The sequence below is a fragment of the Myotis myotis genome, unplaced genomic scaffold (assembly GCF_014108235.1).
Source record: "Myotis myotis isolate mMyoMyo1 unplaced genomic scaffold, mMyoMyo1.p scaffold_m19_p_17, whole genome shotgun sequence".
In the NCBI taxonomy this organism is placed as follows: domain Eukaryota; kingdom Metazoa; phylum Chordata; class Mammalia; order Chiroptera; family Vespertilionidae; genus Myotis; species Myotis myotis.
The window spans coordinates 14,189,592-14,210,354 of NW_023416321.1; the positions used below are offsets into that span (position 1 = coordinate 14,189,592).

General features: G+C 55.2%; 1 protein-coding gene across 3 annotated transcripts; it reads left to right on the plus strand.

Annotated features, from left to right (window-relative positions):
* Nucleotides 1-2,040: 2,040 nt before the first annotated feature.
* Nucleotides 2,041-18,229, plus strand: ITGA2B (integrin subunit alpha 2b). Of its 3 annotated transcripts, XM_036339562.1 has the most exons (30): nucleotides 2,042-2,984; nucleotides 3,930-4,051; nucleotides 4,141-4,238; nucleotides 4,345-4,510; nucleotides 5,192-5,241; nucleotides 5,321-5,366; nucleotides 5,505-5,633; nucleotides 5,937-5,984; nucleotides 6,138-6,181; nucleotides 6,332-6,385; nucleotides 6,525-6,577; nucleotides 6,756-6,967; nucleotides 9,296-9,478; nucleotides 9,728-9,773; nucleotides 9,850-9,954; nucleotides 10,037-10,092; nucleotides 10,185-10,336; nucleotides 10,480-10,605; nucleotides 11,150-11,217; nucleotides 11,368-11,518; nucleotides 12,792-12,884; nucleotides 13,141-13,220; nucleotides 13,592-13,672; nucleotides 13,794-13,890; nucleotides 13,985-14,137; nucleotides 14,257-14,382; nucleotides 15,167-15,280; nucleotides 15,547-15,648; nucleotides 15,841-15,957; nucleotides 17,164-18,228. In XM_036339562.1, exons 1-30 carry the CDS (start codon nucleotides 2,797-2,799, stop codon nucleotides 17,221-17,223), a joined length of 3,120 nt encoding a protein of 1,039 aa, XP_036195455.1. In that variant the 5' UTR covers nucleotides 2,042-2,796; the 3' UTR covers nucleotides 17,224-18,228. The 3 variants fall into 3 exon arrangements, 2 of the variants coding, with proteins under 2 accessions (XP_036195456.1, XP_036195455.1); XM_036339563.1 differs by lacking the exon at nucleotides 15,841-15,957 and having other exon boundaries at nucleotides 2,041-2,984; nucleotides 17,164-18,229; XR_004972755.1 differs by lacking the exons at nucleotides 15,841-15,957; nucleotides 17,164-18,228 and having other exon boundaries at nucleotides 2,041-2,984; nucleotides 13,141-13,258; nucleotides 15,547-15,571.
* Nucleotides 18,230-20,763: the final 2,534 nt, after the last annotated feature.

Consider the following 20,763-nt stretch of genomic DNA (forward strand, 5'->3'; position numbering starts at 1 on the left):
GCACATCCAGTTACTGATTGTGTAATCTCTGCTGTCTCCCTTGTTCCTGCCATCTGTACCCGGGTTTAAGCCTCATCCATCACCTTTAAACCAAGAGGATTGCAGTTGCTCTCCATCTGATCTTCCCAGTAAGTTCTGCCTTTTCCAGTCCCTTCTATCCACAGTGTAATCGTCCAAATCGGAGCACAATTAGTATATCTCTTATTGTCTGACTTGAAAAATCTTCATGATTCTCCATCTTCAGATTAAAGTTCACATTCCTTGATAAGGCATTCAAGGACTTGGAGTTATTTGACCCCAGCCTTTCATTCCACCCTAATGCCCACTCTGTCCTCATGCTCCAGTCCACCCTATCCTAAGTCAACTACTTGCCCTTCCCTATAATTGACCTTTATGTCCTACCACTCTTAAAGAGATTCTCTGACAAGAGTGTAATGGATAAGAACATTGATTTTAGCCCTAGCCGGTTTGGCTCAGTGGATAAAGCATCGGCCTGAGGACTGAGGGTCTCCGGTTTGATTCCGGTCAAGGGCACATGCCTGTGTTGCGGGCTAGATCCCCAATAGGGGGCGTGCAGTAGGCAGCTGATCAATGATTCTCATAGATGTTTCTCCCTCTCCCTTCCTCTTTGAAATCAATAATTTTAATATATTTTTAAAAAACATGATTTTAGCCCTGGCCTATTTGGTTCAGTGGCTAGAGTGTCAGCCTGCAGACTGAAGGGTCCTGGGTTCAATTCCAGTCAAGGGCACATACCTCGGTTGCAGGCTCGATCCCCGGATCACTTTCGGGAGGCAACCAATCGATGTGTCTCACATCAATATTTCTCTCTCGCTCCCTCCCTTCCACTCTCTGAAAATCAATGGGAAAAACATTCTTGGGTGAGGATTAACCAAGAAATAAATAAAATCCTTTGGAAACAAACATGAATTTAAGCACAAACATATTTGAATCCACACATTGGCCGTGTAAACTTGGGCAATTTGCCTAAAACTCTGTGCCACAGTTTTGGCATTTATGAAATGGGCATAATAGTACCTATTTCATAGGAGTTGTTACGAGGAATATATGATATAAATGATTTCAGCTAGACATAATCACCCTTTTCAAAGCATGCTTTACTCTTCCTCTGCTGCAGTTGTGTGTTCATGTCTTAACTCCCTCTTTAAAGATCCTTGGTCAGGGACCTTTGTATCCCTTACTACTCAGTGCCTTGAACAGAATAAATACTTATTTAAAAACTTTAGTGAAATGTGACTTAATTTGGGGCTACACAGTATACACCAATAATTATAATGCCGCTCAGTTGAGGTCAGTGGGAACGTGGTAGGTAAGTATAAAACTGAGTTAAGTATTCATTCTAATAGATGCATTACATGCCTACTATGGTCCTGGGACTAAGAAATCAGTGAAGGAGGCCTGGACTAAAATTTAAGGAGCTTCTAACCTAGCAAAGGGCAGGATTTTGAGCTTTGTGCTGAGATGGTGAATTAGGAGAAGGGAGGAGCCAAAGGGTTTCCAAGATAAGATGGTTGCAATTGATCAGAAAATATAGAGCAAAAGGAGGATGTGGCCATGTTCCTGTTCCCCTGGCAGATCCTGAATTTCCTTCCTGAGAACCTGTCTTTGGGGGGAGACATGTAGTGTCAATAAGACTTGGCACTCCTCTTGCTCACATCCACAGAAAATGACCTTGCCTTTCTACTCAAAACTATTCCTTCTCTTTCCACATGTTTGCATCTTCCATGCTCAGTGCACGCTCCATTCAGTCTGCCTTTCAGTAACACCTATTACAAGTTGGGCTCTCGGCTAGGCCCCAGACTACAGTAAAGAACCTTGCTCTCCAGGGATTCATGGACACGATCCAGTGAACAGGCCATGATAAACTGTGTTAATTCCAGGGTGCCAGCCTGAAGAGTTGGAGGCGGCTTCCTGTTGGCAGTGACCCCACTAGAATCGGTTCTTGATGATTGGACAAGAGCTCTGTCACCAGAAAGAGTGGGGGGGGCCTGCTCTCTACTGAACAGCTGGTGAATAATCACAAAGCCTATGAGCCAGAATACCCTGATCTGACTCCACTTTATCCCCATCTCCCTTCTCCCTTCAACCAAGACCCATTCACCATCCCTTCCCCAGCCCTGGCTGCACTGCTTGACCACATTAAGACTTGGCCTGAGATGGAGGAAGAGTGAGGAAGCTGCTGCACCAATGTGACTGACTGAAGCTGCCCAAAGCCCTAAAAGGAAGTGGATAGGTGCCTTATCCAAGAGGGTACAGCAGCCCAGGTCTTATCAGGAGGCAGCAGCTTCCTTACTCCTTCCCCCACTGTTAACCAAGTCATTTTGTGCCACAGCAGTGCAGGCAGCTGTGTGGGAGGAAGAGGGGCCATAGAACTGGGGGCTAGAGTGGAGGTGTACAGACCAGCTAGTTCATGGTTTTACTATCCCAACCAGAAAGCCATGATGGTTAGACTTGCATGGTGGTAGTAGAAATGGCGTGAAGATTCAAGAGAGATAGTTGAGAGGCAGAACCAACAAGACTTGGTGATAAACTACTCTCAGGAAAAGGGAGGAGTCATGGCTTTCAGCCATCAGCATCCACCCCCAGGGTGGCCTCACCTCCTTCCCTTCCTGGCAATCTTAGAAACCAAATGGGTCCAGGGCCAACAGCCCTGTTTTCTGCCTACTGTTCAGTAAGTGGCTTCAGGTTTGATAAGAAAAGACTTCCTGTGGTGGAACTGAAAGGAAGAGGAAGGAGTTAGTCCATTCCTTCCAAGGAGGTTGTGGGAGAAGGAAGATGGCCAGAGCTTTGTGTCCACTTCATGCCCTCTGGCTTCTGGAGTGGGTGCAGATGCTCTTGGGACCCGGTGCTGCCCCTCCAGCCTGGGCCTTGAACCTGGACCCAGTGCGGCTCACCTTCTACACAGGCCCCAATGGCAGCCACTTTGGGTTTTCACTGGACTTCTACAAGGACAGCCATGGGAGGTAAGCCCTGGGGGAAGTTTGGGTGTTGGGAGAGAGAAAGATTCTCCCACCATTACTGCTTCTGTAGACCTCAAGTTCCCCATTTGTGATAGAGGTTGGGCAAAGTGACTTCTAGGATCTATTTGGCTGAGTGCTTGTTAGGAATATTGGGGAGGAACCTGCTCAGGCGAGGGTATCAGGAGGGGACACCAAAGAGGAGTTAGGCATTGAAACTACAGCAAAAACAAAGGCAAAACAAAAGTTGATACCTTATTTTTTTCTCCAAGGGTCACTTGTATGACCCACTCCACTGCCATCCCCTCAAAATACAGAGAGAAGTGCGAATGTCTTAAATTGACTTGCAAAACTGTAAAATGATCTACTCACCTTGCTTTTCCACTCCATTTCCCTGATCCCCATAAAAATTATAGATATTTGAGAAGAAGCAATAGAACATTAGTGCTTAGGATTAACCAGGCTGTGAGATCAGATTGCCAAGATTACAGTCCTGGTTCCTCCTCTTTATAATAACTCCGCTGAGCTAGTTCCTTCTGGTGCTACCCAGCTTTGGGGAGTGGCAATGGAAGACGCATTCAAGCATCAGCCCCCGGGTGAATTTCCTCCGCTGAAGAGAGCCACCTCCCCCAAAGTCAATCCCCTTCCCAATGTGACCTACAACTAATGACTGATCAATGAGGAATACGGAGGGAGGTGAGAGGTGTGAGGGTCCAACCAGAACTCCCAGGGTGTCTGTGTGGCCCATGGCTGTCATTGGGCTTGAATCTAACCTAACCCCTTCCCCACTTTTGCTTTTCCCCTTCTATCCACCATAGTGGTCTCATGGGCACTACTTAATGTGACCCAGTGTCCCCCAAGGCACACCCCCCTTCAGGGTAGTGCTCCCTGCGCCGCGGGCACGGGGGTACCCCAGAATCTGCTCCGTGCTCACGCATTTTTTCTATACAGCTTGGCCATCGTGGTGGGCGCCCCGCGGATCCGAGGCCGCAATCAAGAGGAGACTGGCGGCGTGTTCCTGTGCCCCTGGAGGGCCGAGGGCGGCCAGTGCTCGTCTCTGTCCTTCAACCTTAGTGAGTCCCAGGCACCGAGGGGAAGGGAGGAGCTGCGGGGAGCGCGCACAGCTGGACTTCATCGCCCCATCCCTCCTTGTGCCCTCCAGATGATGAGACCCGAACAGTAGGCTCCCAGACCTTCCAAACCTTCAAGGCCGGGCAAGGACTGGGGGCGTCGGTTGTCAGCTGGAGCGACAACATTGTGGTGGGCAACGCGGGATGGGACACCCCGAGAAGTCGGGGGCAGGGACACGTTAGGCGGGGGCAGGCCTGAGTCCGCCTCCTTCCCACTCTCCTGTGGCCCTGCCCAGGCCTGCGCCCCCTGGCAGCACTGGAACGTCGTAGATAAGACGGAGGAGGCCGAGAAGACGCCCGTGGGGGGCTGCTTCCTGGCCCAGCTGCAGAACGCGGGCCGCGCGGAGTTCTCGCCCTGTCGCGGCAACACCATGAGCCGCGTGCACAAGCAGCAGGAATTCTGTGAGCTCCGCCCAACGCCCGGCCACTGAGCCCAGCCCTTATTCCCGAACCTTCTCCCATTCTCCCAGCACCGCGGGCCTTGCTCTCCGCGGCCCGGCGCCGGGCGCCCAGCTCCCAGCAACGCCTCCCACCTCACCAGCTACCCGCAGACTCAGGGCCACGCCCCTATGTCACCCCGTGGCCCGCCCTGCCCCAGGTTCAGTGCCCGCTTTTACTTCTTTTCTTATTGATTTTAAACAAAGGGAGACAATCATGGCGTGCTGTTCCACTTATGTACGCATTCGCTGGCTGATTCTTGTATGTGCCCTGACGGGGATCCCACCGGAACCCTTGGCGAAGGGGGAGGATGTGCTAACCAACTGGGCTACCCGCTAGGGCCAGTGCAGCTTCGCCATCCGCCCGGCTGACCCCCCTCCTTGCCCCCTGCTGACCCTCCTCCTTGCCCCCTGCTGACCCCCCTCCTTGCCCCCTGCTGACCCCCCTCCTTGCCCCCTGCTGACCCTCCTCCTTGCCCCCTGCTGACCCCCCATTCTTGCCCCCGGCTGACCCCCCTCCTTGCCCCCTGCTGACCCTCCTCCTTGCCCCCGGCTGACCCCCCATTCTTGCCCCCGGCTGACCCCCCTCCTTGCCCCCGGCTGACCCCCTCCTTGCCCCCGGCTGACCCCCTCCTTGCCCCTCCAGGGGAAGACAAGCGCTACTGCGAAGCGGGCTTCAGCGCCGCTGTCACTCAGGCAAGTCGCGGGCCTGCCCTGAGGGTCGCGAGGGCGGCTCCCAAACAGGCCCCTCTCACCTCCGCCGCTTCCTTTTCAGGCTGGAGAGCTGGTGCTCGGGGCCCCTGGCGGCTTCTTTTTCTTAGGTACGTGCCCACCCGTGTCTGTGTCTCTCTCTCTCTCTCTCTCTCTCTCTCTCTCTCTCTCTCTCTCTCTCTCTCTCTCTCTCTCTCTCGGCCTGGGAAGACCCCAGAAGTTCGCATCCCCTGCCCCTCGCACCCCAGGGCTCCTGGCGCGGGCTCCGATCGCAGACATCTTCAGGAACTACCACCCGGGCACCCTCTTGTGGCACGTGGGCACCCAGCGCCTCACCTTCGACTCCAACAAACCAGAGTACTTCGACGGCTACCGGGGTAACCCTGGCCCCTCCTGGGCTGCCCGCTCCCAGGGTCTCACCGCCGCCCCGCCCCCGGGAGCGCGCCCCAGGCCCACTCCCGCCCGAGGCGTCTCCATCCTCGGCTCCCGCAGCCCCCCCCACCCCCCCACCGCCCAACTCCCACCCTCCCCCGGCCTTCCCGCTGGCCTCGGCCCCGTGGCCTCCGTGTGGCGGGTCCGTAAAGCAGCTCTGAACTGTCCACGTGCGAGTCCCCTCCGTCCGCGCCCTCCGCCCCGCCCGCTGCGCCCCCGCAGAAAACTAATGCGCGTTGTGTCTCCAGGGTACTCGGTGGCCGTCGGCGAGTTCGACGGGAACCCCAACACAACAGGCAAGGAGTCCATTTAGGGCGGGGGCTGGGGAGCCAGCCCTGGGAGGGGCACCCCCGGCCCCGCACCGAACCCCCCCCCCCCCCCGGGTGCGGAAGGATGGGCGGGAGGCAGGGCAGGGCCGGAACTCACTGGCTGGGCCCGGCTCTCCCCAGAATATGTCTTCGGTGCCCCCACCTGGAGCTGGACCCTGGGAGCCGTGAGTGCCACCTGCCCCGCCATTCGGCACCCCGAAGCCCCTGACCCTACTCCTAAAGCTGACCCCTCCCCCCCAAACCCTCTGCCCGGAGGGGAGGCTGCGGTGGTGGTGGTGGGGGGGAATGGCGCCCTCACGTGGTGGTGTGCGCAGGTGGAAATCATGCTCTCCAACTACCGGACGCTGCACCGGGTGCACGGAGAGCAGGTGGGGGCCGCTTCCTGGTGGGGGTGCCCGAGGCAGGGGCGGTGGGGCCCCAGAATGTTCCGCGGGGAGCGGGGGGCGATGACGAAGGGAGGCTGAGGGGTGTGGGGCGGGAGTTAGGGTGCGCCTGGCTTTCCTGCAGGTGGCTTCGTATTTCGGGCACTCGGTGGCCGTCACCGACGTCAACGGGGACGGGTGAGGAGGGGGGCGCCCAGCCCTACCCAGTTGAGCCCCCAGTTGCCAGAGTCGTGAGCTGCCCTCACTCCCGGCGACCCGCGAGGGGGGCGGGAGGGCGCGGATGGAGAGAGGGGGGCTCTGGCCCGCGGCAGCCCGGAGCCACCCACCCCCACGTAACCGCGCGCCTGGCCCGCAGGAGGCACGACCTGCTGGTGGGCGCGCCCCTGTACATGGACAGCCGCGCTGACCGCAAGCTGGCCGAGGTGGGGCGCGTGTACTTGTTCCTGCAGCCTCGGGGCTCCCACGCGCTGGGCACCCCCAGCCTCCTCCTGACTGGCACCCAGCTCTATGGGCGATTTGGCTCAGCCATCGCGCCTCTGGGCGACCTCAACCGGGACAACTACAATGGTAAGAGGAGAGGGGCCCCACCGCTGCCCGGGGGTAGCAGGCACAGCAAAGACCAGGGATTTGGCCTGAAGGCCGCAGGAGCCAGGAAGAGCTTTAAGCAGAGAGTTAACGCAGCCCAAGTCGGATTTGTTCGCATTATTCCAGGCAAAGGAGTTGGGGGGACGGGGAATCCTTCGCTGCGCTGCCTGGAACTCGGGCTGGGCAGCAGATCTGGGAGGTGATGTGGGAGGATGTCAGCAGCTGGTCTCTGGACCTGTTTGATCCTGAAGGACTTGCCCACATTAGGCAGACAAATCCAGAGAACAGTGAGTGTAGCTCCCCACTTCCGCCAGGGAGGTCTGAGTGGAACACAGGGGCTGGGCGGGGAGGAGGGTCCTTGGCGCCTGTGAAGTGAGGAGAGGCCCAGGACGGAGCCCTGGGGAGCAAGAGCACTTAGGGGACCCCCAGAGGAAGTGAGTCTGGAAAGGAGACAGAGCACTGTCCAGAGGGGTCGGAGAGAAGATGAGATCTGATGGCCCAGAACGCAAAGGAAGAGATTCCTCTGCGCAGAAGGAAGGAGGTCAGAGGCTGACTCAGGGCTGGGTAGGGACAGAAAGCAGAACGCCATGAGGCAACCTAAGAATGGAAATGAAGAATTGGAGGCAGCCAGTGCAAACAGCTCCTCCAACCAGTTTGTGAAAGAGGAAAAAGATGATTACTGAGAGGAGGGTCGAGCAAAGGCTATTTTAATGTCAAAGCATATGGAGTAAGGTGAATGTAAGGAAACCGATCTGTGGGGAAGAGGAGGGAAGGAAGAGCGAGCTGGAGGAGGGTCCCTTCGATGCCCGGGGGGTGCGGGTGGGATGCTAAGCCCAGCAGCAGGGTCAAGGAGGGACAACCAACCCAAGGTCAGATGGGAAAGGGGGGAGTGCGTGTGGAATTGTAGCACAGCCCTTGGGCTGCTTCACTTTATGAAGGAAGTAGTGGGCTGGGAGCTTGACAGAACAGAGAATGGTTGAAATAGGTGCTGAGCAAACCAGGAGAGAACGCTGCGCAGACCCCCACCCCCACCTTGCCTGACTGCTGGGCAGTCCCTAGTGGAGACTGTAGATCAGGAACTCATTTCCTTGTGCCCTGCTCTGGTGGGGGTCTGGCCAGGCTTGCCCCAAACTGGCGATGGGGCAAGATGGCTGAGGAAATGGTCAGGAAATAAGTGAAGAGATGAGGAAGCCAAAGGTCAGGAGAGCGTGGAGGCCCAGGGCCTGGGGACTCAACTGTGGTCAGAGCGGTTGATTTAGGTAAAGTCTGGGTAACTTGGTCAGAAAAATCAATAAAGGTTTTTAAAAGGGAAAAAATACTGCATAGAAGACAAAGCAAAGACAGTTACAACATATGGATCAAAGATCCTGAGTCCTGTCGCATGCAAAAAACACAGATTAATAAGATTATGATGAATAACAAATAAATTTTCAAGAGTGGTCTTAAAAGTTATTAGTGATGCCCCGGTCAGTGGGCTCAGCTGGTTGGAGCATCAGCTGGTGCACCCGAAGGTTGTGGGTTCAATTCCGATCAGAGCACACACCTAGGTTTTGAGTTTGACCCCCAGTCAGTTTGAATATGGGAGGCAACCCATGGATGTTTCTCTTTCACATCGATGTTTCGAGTGCCCTCTCCCCCACCCTCACCCCCGCTTCCTCCCTCTCTAAAATCAATAAGAAAAGATTTTTTAAAATATGTTTTACTGATTTTTGAGAGAGAGAGAGAAACATTGATGTAAAAAAGAAACAGTAAATGGTTGCTTTCCATGCGCAGCCTGACGGGGGATGGAACCTGAAACCTGGGTATGTGCCCTGATCAGAAATAGAGCCAGCAACCTTCTGGTGCACAGAATGACATTCAACCAACTGAGCCACACTGGACAGGGCGAAAGAAAAAAAAAGTTTAAGTTATTAGTGATGACAAGCCCACGGTGTGACTCTGGGCATGCATGGTATAAGGGCAAGCGGAATGGGGTGAAGGTCCCTAAGGAAAAAAGGAGGGGAATTTAATAGGTTTTGGTTACTGAGTCTTCTGGGACTCAGTTTTCTCACCTAAAATAGGAATAACGATGCCTCATTTTCAGTATCAAATGAAATCATGTCAATACGTTTTTCTGAATAGATAGGGCTGTTACTGTTTTTATAATAATCCTATTTGATGGGTCTCTCTCTGACCCAATTGTAAACTCCTGGAAGGCAGGGCAGCTGCCTTCTTGACCCAGATCTGTGTATTGCTCTCCTGGTCCCCTGGGGTCTGCCCCTGGAGAGACTGGAAAACAAACAGCCACTCTCTTGCTGTTGTTCCTTCCAGATGTTGCAGTGGCCGCCCCCTATGGGGGCCCCAGTGGTCGGGGCCAAGTGCAGGTGTTCCTGGGCCAGAGTGAGGGGCTCAGCTCCCGCCCCTCCCAGGTCCTGGACAGCCCCTTCTCCACGGGCTCTGGCTTCGGCTTCTCCCTGCGAGGTGCCACAGACATCGATGACAATGGATACCCAGGTGCCCTGGACTGCCCCCAGCTGAACAAAAAGGGCCCTTGAGCATTAGCTGGAGATGCTGGGAGACACAGCCAGGGGCCTGTGCCTGACCCGGCGCCCCACTGAGAGCTCTGGCCTGTCTGTGGGGCTGAGATGCCAGGGAGGGCCCGGTCAAACCTCCAATGGGGGAAGTGGTTTGGGCACCTCTGGGAAGATGGGGACGTCATGCCCTCTCTCATGACCAGTTCTGACCCCCTTCCAATATCTACAGACCTTTTGGTGGGAGCGTACGGGGCTGACAAGGTGGCTGTGTACAGGTGAGACTGACTCCGGGGATGGGCTGGGGAGGGGCCCAGGAAGGGCCACAACAGCAAGCCTGCCCCCTCCCACCAGAGCTCAGCCGGTGGTGACGGCCACTGTCCAGCTGCTGGTACAAGGTTCGCTGAATCCTGCTGTGAAGAACTGTGACCTGCCCAAGACGGAGACGCAAGTGAGCTGGTGAGCAGACGGAGGGCGTGGGCCAGGCAGGATCTGGGATCTCAGGGGCCCTAACCCCTGAGCCCCACTCACATCTTTGCAGCTTTAACATCCAGGTGTGTGTAGGAGCCACTGGACACAATGTTCCTCAGAAGCTGGGTGAGTGGCAGGGTGGGCACAGGAGGGAGGTGGCCTGGACTCCCCTGGAGGCTGGCCAGGGAGACCTTGACCCTCCCTGCTCGCCCTGTCAGGCCTAAATGCCGAGCTGCAGCTGGACCGGCAGAAGCCCCGCCAGGGCCGGAGGGTGCTCCTGCTGAACTCGCAACAGGCGAGCACCACCCTGCACCTGGACCTGGGGGGGAGGCACAGCCCCATCTGCCACACCACCACGGCCTTCCTCCGGGTACGCCGGGCTGGGGATGGGCAGGGCTGGGTGGCGAGCTTGTTCATCCAGCCCTGGGGTACGGGCCGGGCGCCGTGGGTCCGGGGGTGGTCAGTGGTAGGGAACACGGTAGCCAGAGGGCCTGATTCTTGTCCCCTCCCTAGGACGAGGCCGACTTCCGGGACAAGCTGAGCCCCATTGTGCTCAGCGTCAATGTGTCCCTGCAGCCCGAGAAGGATGGACTGGCGCCCGCTCTTGTGCTGCAGGGAGACACCCACGTCCAGGAGCAGGTGAGGGTGGGCAGGGACAGGCCGGACAGTCAAGCTTAGGGTTAGTGTCCGAGTTGTAATATGAACCCCAAACCTCGATGTCACCTCTAATCTCTAATGTCGCTCTAAACCCTAATGAAAACCCCAAAACTTCAGTGTCGCCAAGGGTTGATGTCACCTCAAACCTCTGATGGCACCACCTAAACCAGTGGTTCTCAACCTTCCTAATGCCGCGACCCTTTAATACAGTTCCTCATGTGGTGGTGACCCCCAATTTCATTGTGACAAATTGAACATAATTAAAGCATCGTGATTAATCACAAAAACAATATGTAATTACATATGTGTTTTCCGATGGTCTTAGGCAACCCCTGTGAAAGGGTCGTTCGACCCCCAAAGGGGTCACGACCCACAGGTTGAGAACCGCTGACCTAAACCATGACATTGTCCCAAACCCCAAAGCCCTGATGTCATCTCAGCACTCCTTCATTCTCAGATCTTCTAATCCCCTAACTTCACTTGCCCCCACCTTACCCACACACCCCGATGTGCCTGCCCCCTGTAGACCCGCATCATCCTGGACTGCGGGGAAGATGACCTGTGTGTGCCCCAGCTTCAGCTCACCGCCAACGTGTGAGGAGACCTCCCACTCTCCCCTCCCCTGGCCCGCTCACCGATGACACCTCCTCCCCACCTGGGGTGTCATACACCAACACGCTGTCCTCACCCCCTCCTCCCAGACCCTGGGCCTGGGCACAGCCTCTTACCCCTTTCTCCCCACAGGACGACGGGTGCCCCGCTCCTCATTGGAGCCGATAACGTGTTGGAGCTAAAGATAGATGCAGCCAATGACGGGGAGGGGGCCTATGAGGCTGAGCTGGCCGTGCACCTGCCCCAAGGTGCCCACTACATGCGGGCCGTCAGCAACGTCCAGGTGAGGCCCCCACCCCGGGGGATTCCTCGGACCTGAGAGGTGTAGGCCTTCTCCCACCTGAGAGCCCCACTTCTCATGCTTTGTGTAAGAGCTGTGATCTTTTATTTTTTTACTTGGAAGAGGAGTACTTGCTAATGGTCCAAAATTCAAGAACTTGATTGTAAAACCCAAGTCAAAATGGCTCAGGAAGCCCTGTACAGTGTGGCTCCGTTGGTTGGAGCATCGCCCTGTACACCAAAAGGTTGTGGGCTCCATATCCCGTCAGGGCACATACCTAGGTTGCATGTATGGAAGGCAACCAATCGATGTCTTTCTCTCTCTCTCTCTCTCTCTCTCTCTCTCTCTCTCTCTCTCTCTCTCTCTCTCTTTCTCCCTCTCCCTCTCCCTCTCCCTCTCCCTCTCCCTCTCCCTCTCCCTCTCCCTCTCCCTCTCCCTCTCCCTCTCCCTCTCCCTCTCCCTCTCCCTCTCCCTCTCTCTCCCCGTCTTTAAAATACATTATGTATGTCCTCCAGTGAGGATTCAGAAACAAAAAAAGGCTCAAGAACTAAATATTAACAGGAACCTCTGTTAACATTTGGTCGATCTTCTTCTAGTCTTTTTTCTCAACATCGACAGACATACATTTATTTGTTTGTTTGTTTTAGAGAGGGAGAGAGAAACATCAATTTGTTGTTCCACTTTTTTATGCATTCATTGGTAGATTCTTTAAAAAAAGGAAATATCTTTTTTATTATTTTTTTATTATTATTGGTTTCAGAGAGGAAGAGGGAGAGATGGAAACATCAATGATGAGAATCAATTGGCTGCCTCCTGCACACCCCCTACTGGGGATCAAGCCTACAACCCGGGCATGTGCCCTTGACCTGAAGTAAACCCAGGACCCTTTAGTCTGCAGGCTGACACTCCATCCGCTGAGCAAAACCAGCTAGGGCCATTGGTTGATTCTTGTATGTGCCCTGGCCAAGGATCAAACCTGAAACCTTGGTGTATCATAAGGACACTCTAACCAACTGAGCTACTTGGCCAGAGCCACATATTTCTTTTATTTTGTCGGGTAGTTTATAACAATGGGATCATAGTCTATGTAATGTTTTACATTATGATAAAGTGCTAGAGTGATACATAAAGTAGAATGTCACAGTCCCTTGTGTTCCCACCCCTAGAAGCCCTCCTCCCACCCTGGCACAGAAGTCTTTCCCAGGCTTTCCAAGGAGTTTCCATATGTATGGGCTGCTCTGTAACCATCCTCTTTCTTGAAACTACCTCCTGAAAGGGCTTTGAGAGGCTGGTCTGTAACCAGAAGAAGGAGAACGAGACCAAGGTGGTGCTGTGTGAGCTGGGCAACCCCATGAAGAGAAATGTCCGGGTGAGGCCGCTGAGTCTTGGGTGCTGGGTCTCCTCCACCAGGGCCTCAAAGGCAGCTGGGTTTTAGTGGCTGGGTTTGGAGTCAGCCCGGGGCCGGAATCCTGGTCCTCCCACTCCCTAGCTGTGCGATCTTGGATGAGTGGGCTTCTGAGTAAGACAGAGTTAATAATGGTGACCGTGGAGATGAGGCCTGGAGGCCACATGCAGTGTTCAGAGTGGGCATCTGTGCAGTGACTTTGGCCCTTCCGGTCTCTCAGGCAGGAATCACCATGTTGGTGAGTGTGGAGAACCTGGAAGAGGCTGGGAAGCAAGTGTCCTTCCGGCTGCAGATCAGGAGGTACTGGACTGGGGAGCACCTGATGCGGAGACACGCAGGTGACCTCCTTGCAGAAGGGTCTCCTGGGATGCTGGCTCTTCAGGCTTCCCTGTCCCCTTTCCTCCTCAGAGACTTGTTTCTGAGTCTTGGAGCCCAAAGAGAAGTTTTTTCCTAGGTTAACCTTGGTGTGGGTGGCAAAAAAGAAAGAAAGAAAGGAAGGAAGGAAGGAAGGAAGGAAGGAAGGAAGGAAGGAAGGAAGGAAGGAAGGAAGGAAGGAAGAAAAAGAGTCAGGTCTTCCTGAGCCTCTGAAATCCGGGCCCCGCCCCCAGAGAGCTCTGATGTCCACTGGGCTGCTGTCCCTGACCTGCTCCTCCTCATCCCCTCCCCTCCAGCAAGAACAGCCAGAATCCAAACAGTGAGGAGGTGGTGCTGGATGTGCCAGTCCGTGCGGAGGCCCATGTGGAGCTTCGAGGGTGAGAGGCCGGGGAAGGATAAGGGAGACGGCAGGCCGAGTCCTAAGGCTTGAGGGGTCCTGGGGGGGACTCCCACAGCAAGTTGGGGTCAAGCTTATGTTGGGAGCTTGGGCCCCTGCAGGAGCTCCTTTCCAGCCTTCCTGGTGGTGGCGGCGGAAGAAGGCAACAGGGAGAACATCTCAGACACCTGGGGCCCCAAAGTGGAGCACACCTATGAGGTAGGGAGGAGCCCTGGGCCCAGGCTGGGGTGGGAGGGTCCCAGGAACTACAGTCCAGGCGCTGAGCCACCTAATACTCTGCCACCCTCACCAGCTCCACAACAACGGCCCTAGCACTGTCAGCGGCCTCCACCTCAGCATCCACCTCCCTGGCCAGTCCCAGTCCTCTGACCTGCTCTACATCCTGGATATACAGCTTCAGGGGGGGCTTCAGTGCTCCCCACAGCCCTCCCCCAACCCCCTCAAGGTGAGAGCCTGGGTGGAAGAAGGAGCTGCGGGGGAGTCCCAGCCCATCAGCCAGGGCTCCTCCGGGAGCGCAGGGCGACGGGCAGAGTGTGGGGTCTGACAGCTGCCTTGCCTCCCCAGCTGGACTTGGGGGTGCCCACCCCAATTCCTTCCCCCGCTTCCCGGGGCCACCACAAGCGGGATCGCAGGCAGGCGTTCCTGTCAGGGTCCAAGCAGCCATCGAGGCTTCAGGATCCAGTTCTTGTGGTGAGCAGGCTCTGTGGTCTCCAAATGGGGTCTCTTCTCCCTGGAGCCCAGGGGCAGGGGGGTGGGAGGCAGAGGGGCCGAGAGTGGCGTGGGCCTCAGGGTGGCCGCCTCAGTCCGTTTGTGCTCGTCTGTCTAGGGCAGGGCGGGGGCGGGGGGCACTTGCATTTTTTTAAGATTCCCAGGACATTGAAACGAATGAATACAGGCCAGAGCAGGGTGCCAGCATTCTGGGTATTGAATACTGTCTGATGGCCCGCTTTTCCCGCCCGCTCCCTGGATCCCCGGGACTGTGTGAACAACTCCATCTAGAGCAGTGGTTCTCAACCTTCCTAAGGCCGTGACCCTTTAATACGATTCCTCATGTTGTGGTGACCCCCAACCATAAAATTATTTTCGTTGCTACGTCATCACTGTAATTTTGCTACTGTTATGAGTCATCATGTAAATATCTGATATGCAGGATGTATTTTCATTGTTACAAATCGAACATAATTAAAGCATAGTGATTAATCACAAAAACAATATGTAATTGTAGATGTGTTTTCCGATGGTCTTAGGCGACCCCTGTGAAAGGGTTGTTCGACCCCCAAAGGGGTCGCGACCCACAGGGTGAGAACCGCTGATCTAGAGAGACCGTCTGAAAGTTGGACCTGGGGCCCTTCCTGAGGCCCAGGCTCCCTGACTGCCCCTCCCACACACGCACCGCCCCCCTCCCTCCGTGCTGGGCCCCTGGGATGAGGGGGTGCGGTCAGGAGGGGCTGGGACTCATTGCACATCCCCTCAGAGCTGCGACTCGGCGCCCTGTACTGTGGTGCAGTGCGAGCTGCAGGAGATGGAGCGCGGGCAGCGGGCCATGGTCACGGTGCACGCCTTGCTGTGGCTGCCCAGCCTCCGCCAGGTGGGCATGACGTCAGCGGCGGGCCCTCTGGGGGCGGGGCTGAGTGAGCTTTGGGGAGAGGCGGGGCTTTGGGGAGCGGGCAGAGAGTGAAGACCAGGTTTACTTTGTTTTCTTTTTTTAAAATTAATTGTTTATTTGGGGGGGGGGGCTACTTTGAAGGGGTTGAGATTAGGGCAGGGGCACGCTCCCCCAGGAGGGAGACGGTCAGGCGCTGGGACTCCTGCAACCAATAGGCCTGTGTGAACGGCTTCCCCCATCCCCTCCAGAGGCCCCTGGATCAATTTGTGCTGCAGTCGCAGGCTTGGTTCAATGTCTCCTCCCTTCCCTACACCGTGCCCGCCCTCAGCCTGCCCAGTGGAGAAGCTCTGGTGAGTATGGGAGAATGTTGTCAAGGAGATGGGCAGCCCCTGTGTCCTGTGGGGCAGGATGAGGGCGGGGCCTCCCTGGGCCTGAAGGGTGGGACTGGCAGATGGCTGGGCTAGGTGTCGCCACCCCACGGGTCTGAGGTTTGGAAAAGCCAGGTGTCAAGGTGACTGAGGACAGGCCCCGGTGTGTCCCAGGTCCAGACGCAGCTGCTTCGGGCCTTGGAGGAGCGGGACGTCCCCATCTGGTGGGTGCTGGTGGGCGTGCTGAGTGGCCTGCTGTTGCTCACACTCCTGGTCCTGGCCATGTGGAAGGTGAGGCGTGAAGGGAGGGGAGGGTCCCTAGTGGGCAGTGACTTGGCCCTGCCCACCCTCACAGGGAGGCAGAGAGAGGCAGTGGTCCAAGTGGTGACCCAGCGCCCAACTGATATACATCTCCATTATTATTTTTTAAATGTATTTTTATTGATTTCAGAGAGGAAGGGGCAGGGGAGAGAGAGATAGAAACATCAATGATGAACCCTAACTGGTTTGGCTCAATGGATAGAGCCTTGGCCTGCGGACTGAAGGGTCCTAGGTTCGATTCCAGTCAAGGGCATGTACCTTGGTTGCAGGCACATCCCCAGTAGAAGGTGTGCAAGACACAGCTGATCAATGTTTCTAACTCTCTAGCCCTCTCCCTTCCTTTCTGTAAAAAATCAATAATATATATATTTTTAAAAAGAAACATCAATGATGAGAGAGAATCATTGATCAGCTGCCTCCTGCATGCCCCCTACTGGGGATTGAACCCACAATACGGGCTTGTGTCCTTGACCGGAATCAAATCCTGGACCCTTCAGTCCGCAGGCCGACGCTCTACCCACTGAGCCAAACCGGCCAGGGCTACATCTCCATTATCAGACTGTCGTTCTCCAGGGGACCTCTTCCCGGGACAGACTCCTGGAGGAGGTGGCTCCTGGGATGCTAAGTCCTTTAGACCCGTTCACCCCTGAGAGGAAGTCACGGGGAGTGAGTCCTGCCTCCAGGAACTCCCCGGCTGCTGTGGAGGACGGGTTCACCTCCTCCCTGCCCCTTGTCAGGTCCGATCCAGACCCTGCTCCCTGCTCCGTATGAGGCCCTGGTGGGCCCCTCTCTCCTCTGTGCCTGGAGAACAAGTGGGCTGGTCTCAAGCTCACTCAGGTGCCAAGCCCTGGGAAACGTGGTGCTTTGGGGGAAAACCACACTTTAGACTTACAATAAATTAAATATATCATCATCATGCACCTGAGTCATATAGAGACACAGTCACCAGTATTTAAGAAAAATTCAGGGAAGAAAAAGCAAAACATATTTTTCAATTGTTACATGTATTATCCCTAAATGGGGAAAGGCCTTCATTTGTGCAAACAGTGGGGTCCATATTTTGTGCTGGTCCAGGAGAGGACCTCATGGCTGGCTGGTTTCTAGCGTAATTGCTTCTTCCAGTGCTGCTCTGGGGCCTAAGGATCATCTTTATAACCTGGCCCTGTGCACCCCCAGGTTGGCTTCTTCAAGCGGAATCGGCCTCCCCTGGAGGAAGATGATGAAGAGGAGGAGTGACAGTGCAGCCCAGGCTCTATCCTACAGGAAGGCTGGGCGTGATCCCCGCTCTGCCCCTTCTTCTCCGAGTGCCCCCCAACTCTGCTCACCCCCAGGTTGGAGCTGTTCCATGGAGGCCTCCTGATGTCTTCTCCCTCCCATCAGAGCTGGGCCACCCCCTTTCTTGCTGCCTGATAAAGAGGCTGAGCCCCAACTCAGTGTGCTGCTTCCTCTTGGGGTCAGGGGAGGAGAGGGAGGTGATATTTGGAGTGGGGATCTGGGGCTGCTAGAAATATGAGCAGACAGCATCTGTCAAGGCAGAGGTTGCAAATTACTGTCTTTGAGGAGTGTCAGGGAGTAGAAAGTGGGGGTGGAACAAGGGAGAAAGGGTGGCAGAGCCTCCGGGTGAGGCGGGAGGGGGGTGGAGGTGTTTGAGAATGGCTGGGAGGATGGCAAAGTCGGCAGGCAGGGTCCCTGATGGGCAGCTTTAAACACTTCTTTAATGATTTTGAAGAGATAAACACCAAGAAAAGAACATGTTCTCCTTCACTCTCATTTTTTAAAAAGGCCTTTAAAGCTGTGTTCAGAGTGAGAAGGGGCAGAGAGGGAAGCTGACTGAGCCCTCATCCTGAGGAAGGCAGTGTGAGGGAGGTGTACTATTCCTTCTTCCCCACCAAGGAGAAGGGTCTTAAGTTAGGAAATAGGCACCAGGCAGGAAGGCCCCAGGAGGGAGACACTGAGGTCAGAGTCGGGAAGTAGTGGTCGGGGATCCACCAGGAGTCCTGAGGGATTTGTGGATTCATGTTCAATAAACATTTATTGAGCACCTACTATGTGCCTGGCACCATTCCAGTGCTGGGATGGAACAGGGAACAACAAAAAAGTCCCTGCCTTCATGGAACTTCCATCCAATCAGGGGCAAAGGGAAATAAATCCTATATACTAAAAACTGCAAATTGTCCCCATAACTGGGAGTTCGACCAGGGGGCAGGGCCGGCTGGCCAACCGCCCACAGCTCCTCTCCCTGGCCAGCAGCTGGCAGCCCCTAGGGACCCTCTCTGTGCACGAATTTCATGCACTGGGCCTCTAATAAATCCTATATAATAAAAGGCTAATATGCAAATCGACCGAATGGCAGAATGAGCCGTTGCTATGACATGCACTGACCACCAGGGGGCAGATGCTCAATGCAGGAGCTGCCCCCTGGTGGTCAATGCACTCCTACAGGGGGAGCGCTGTTGAGCCAGAATCTGGTCTCATGGCTGGTGAGTTCAATGGTGGTGGTGGGGGCCTCTCCCACCTCCACTGCAGTGCTAAGGATGTCCAACTGAAGGCTTAGGCCCGCTCCCCTAAGCTGGTAGTCGGACATCCCCCAAGGGCTCCTGGACTGCAAGAGGGTGCAGGCCAGGCTGAGGGACCCCCCCTCAAGTGCACAAATTTTGTGCACCAGGCCTCTAGTAAATAAATAAATAGTCAGTGGTGGTTAGTGATAGGAATAAAAATAAAGATAGGGCGCTATGGTAGAATTATGTGGGTGTTGGGAGCAGGCTGACTTTACAGGGAGAGTGGTCGGGAAAGGCCCCTCTCATGAGGTGAGCAGAGCAATGAATGAATGAGCCTAGCGGCTGCAGGGAAATAAAGTGCTCTGGACAGAAAGAGCAGCCAGTGAAAAGGCCCTGAAGTGGGAGCAGGCTTGACGTGTTCAAGGAAAGGCAAGGAGGCCCCTGGGCTGGAGGCAGGTGAGGGATCCAGGAGGTGAGGTCAGTGGTGGGGGCAGGCGGGAAGCACCTGTGACCAAGGAGAGAACTTTGGACTTGATGCTAAGTGTTGGGGGAAGCCTTTAACGGACAGACTTACCTCACAAGAGCCGCTCCCAAAGGGGAAAAGGTAGGTTCTGAACAGACCAGAACAATTTGACATCCATGCATGGCAAGTTCCAGAACAGGCTTCTAGTTGGGAGGCTGAATATTTAGGAAAAGATTGAGCCAAGGCCCTTGAACACCAGCCAAGTTCCCAGTCCCTCTGCCATTGCAACTGGATGGCCCCAGACGATCTATCTCGATCCAGCAACGCATTTCGCATTTGCCTTTACGTGCACAAGACAGACATGTGAGCTGGACGATGGAGACTTGGATTGAAAACGGAACAATGTTGATGAAGCTGAAGCATGTCTCTGTGGGGGTGTCCCAGAGCTCCATCCCAGCCCTGGTACTGTCACGAGGCCCTTCACCCTGCAGATGGCGGCGGGCTGAGCGGGAGCTCCACACGCTGGGTGACTGGCGCACATTCAGGCAGCCCTGACAGATTGTGAAGTTGGGTTGTAACCAACAAGATGAAAGTCACTAGGGATGAGTGCTAGATCCTGTGCTGAGGTTCCAACAATTTGGTTACATAAGAATGGGAACTGGGAAATCTGGTTAGATGGAAATTTACGAGAGCGGGGAAGGGAAAGGAAAGAAGGGAAGGGAAGGGAGGGAGGGAGGGAGGGAGGGAAGAAGGAAGGAAGGAAGGAAGGAAGGAAGGAAGGAAGGAAGGAAGGAAGGAAGGAAGGAAGGAAAAGAAAAAGAAAATATGGTGGTTTTGTCCACAGTCTCAAAACAAGGTCCCCTAATTTCAGAATTCCCAACCAGGAGAGAAGCCCATGTTCCGGAGGTCCTTGCTCTAGGTCTCCAGTCCCCTGCAGGGCAGCACATTTTGAGAAAGAAAAGGTAACAAGCCAGAGAGAACAGGGAGAGAGATGCCAGATCAGATGAGGATTTGGCCACCCAGAAACTGAGTGATGACCATCAGAAACTGGAAGGAAAGAGAGTGTGGCTGGGGCTAGAGGGCCGGCCAAGTTGGGGTTCAATGGCTGAGGAAGAAGGAAAAGACTCAGATTGTCATCCATGAAGCAGAACCAGTGAGACCAGCCGGAGATTCTCAGTGCACAGGCAGGCTGTGCCACCTCTAGAACTTCCTAACGGTTATGATAGCCCATCAGTAGATCGTGTTATCTGGGCCAACAGCAGCACCTGGTCAGACATGTGCTAGACCCTGTGCATCATCCCATGTAATCTTTATAGCAACCCCACGAGGCAGAGACTACAATTCTCACTTCAGAGGAAGGCTGAGTAACTCGCTAACGGCTTACTAAGAGGCAAGAGCTAGACAAGACCGGGACTGATTCCCGGGGGCTGCGCCCTATCTCCCCTGCACTGAGGGGATGTTTGTGCGAGAGAGGGGAGCAGTAAAACAGGGCAGTTCTTACACTTTGTGGAGACGCTCATGACCATGGCTCTAGGCACCCAGCCCCCGTCTAGGCCCAGGGTGGCAGCCGAAGCCTGAGCCCCCACCCAGCCGGGGTCTGGAGCGAGGAACCCGCAGGGGGCTGCGGAGCGGCCATCACCTATTTGAGTACCCACCTATTTGAGTGTGTTGCAAGCAACAGCCATCACACACACACACCAAAAAAATATGCACCAAATTTCGGGAACCCTGGAACTTCAAGCACCCAGGCGATTGGACCCCATTCGGTACACTCCCTTGCAGCTCTGGGTCTGGAGCACAGGATGGTGGCTGCGG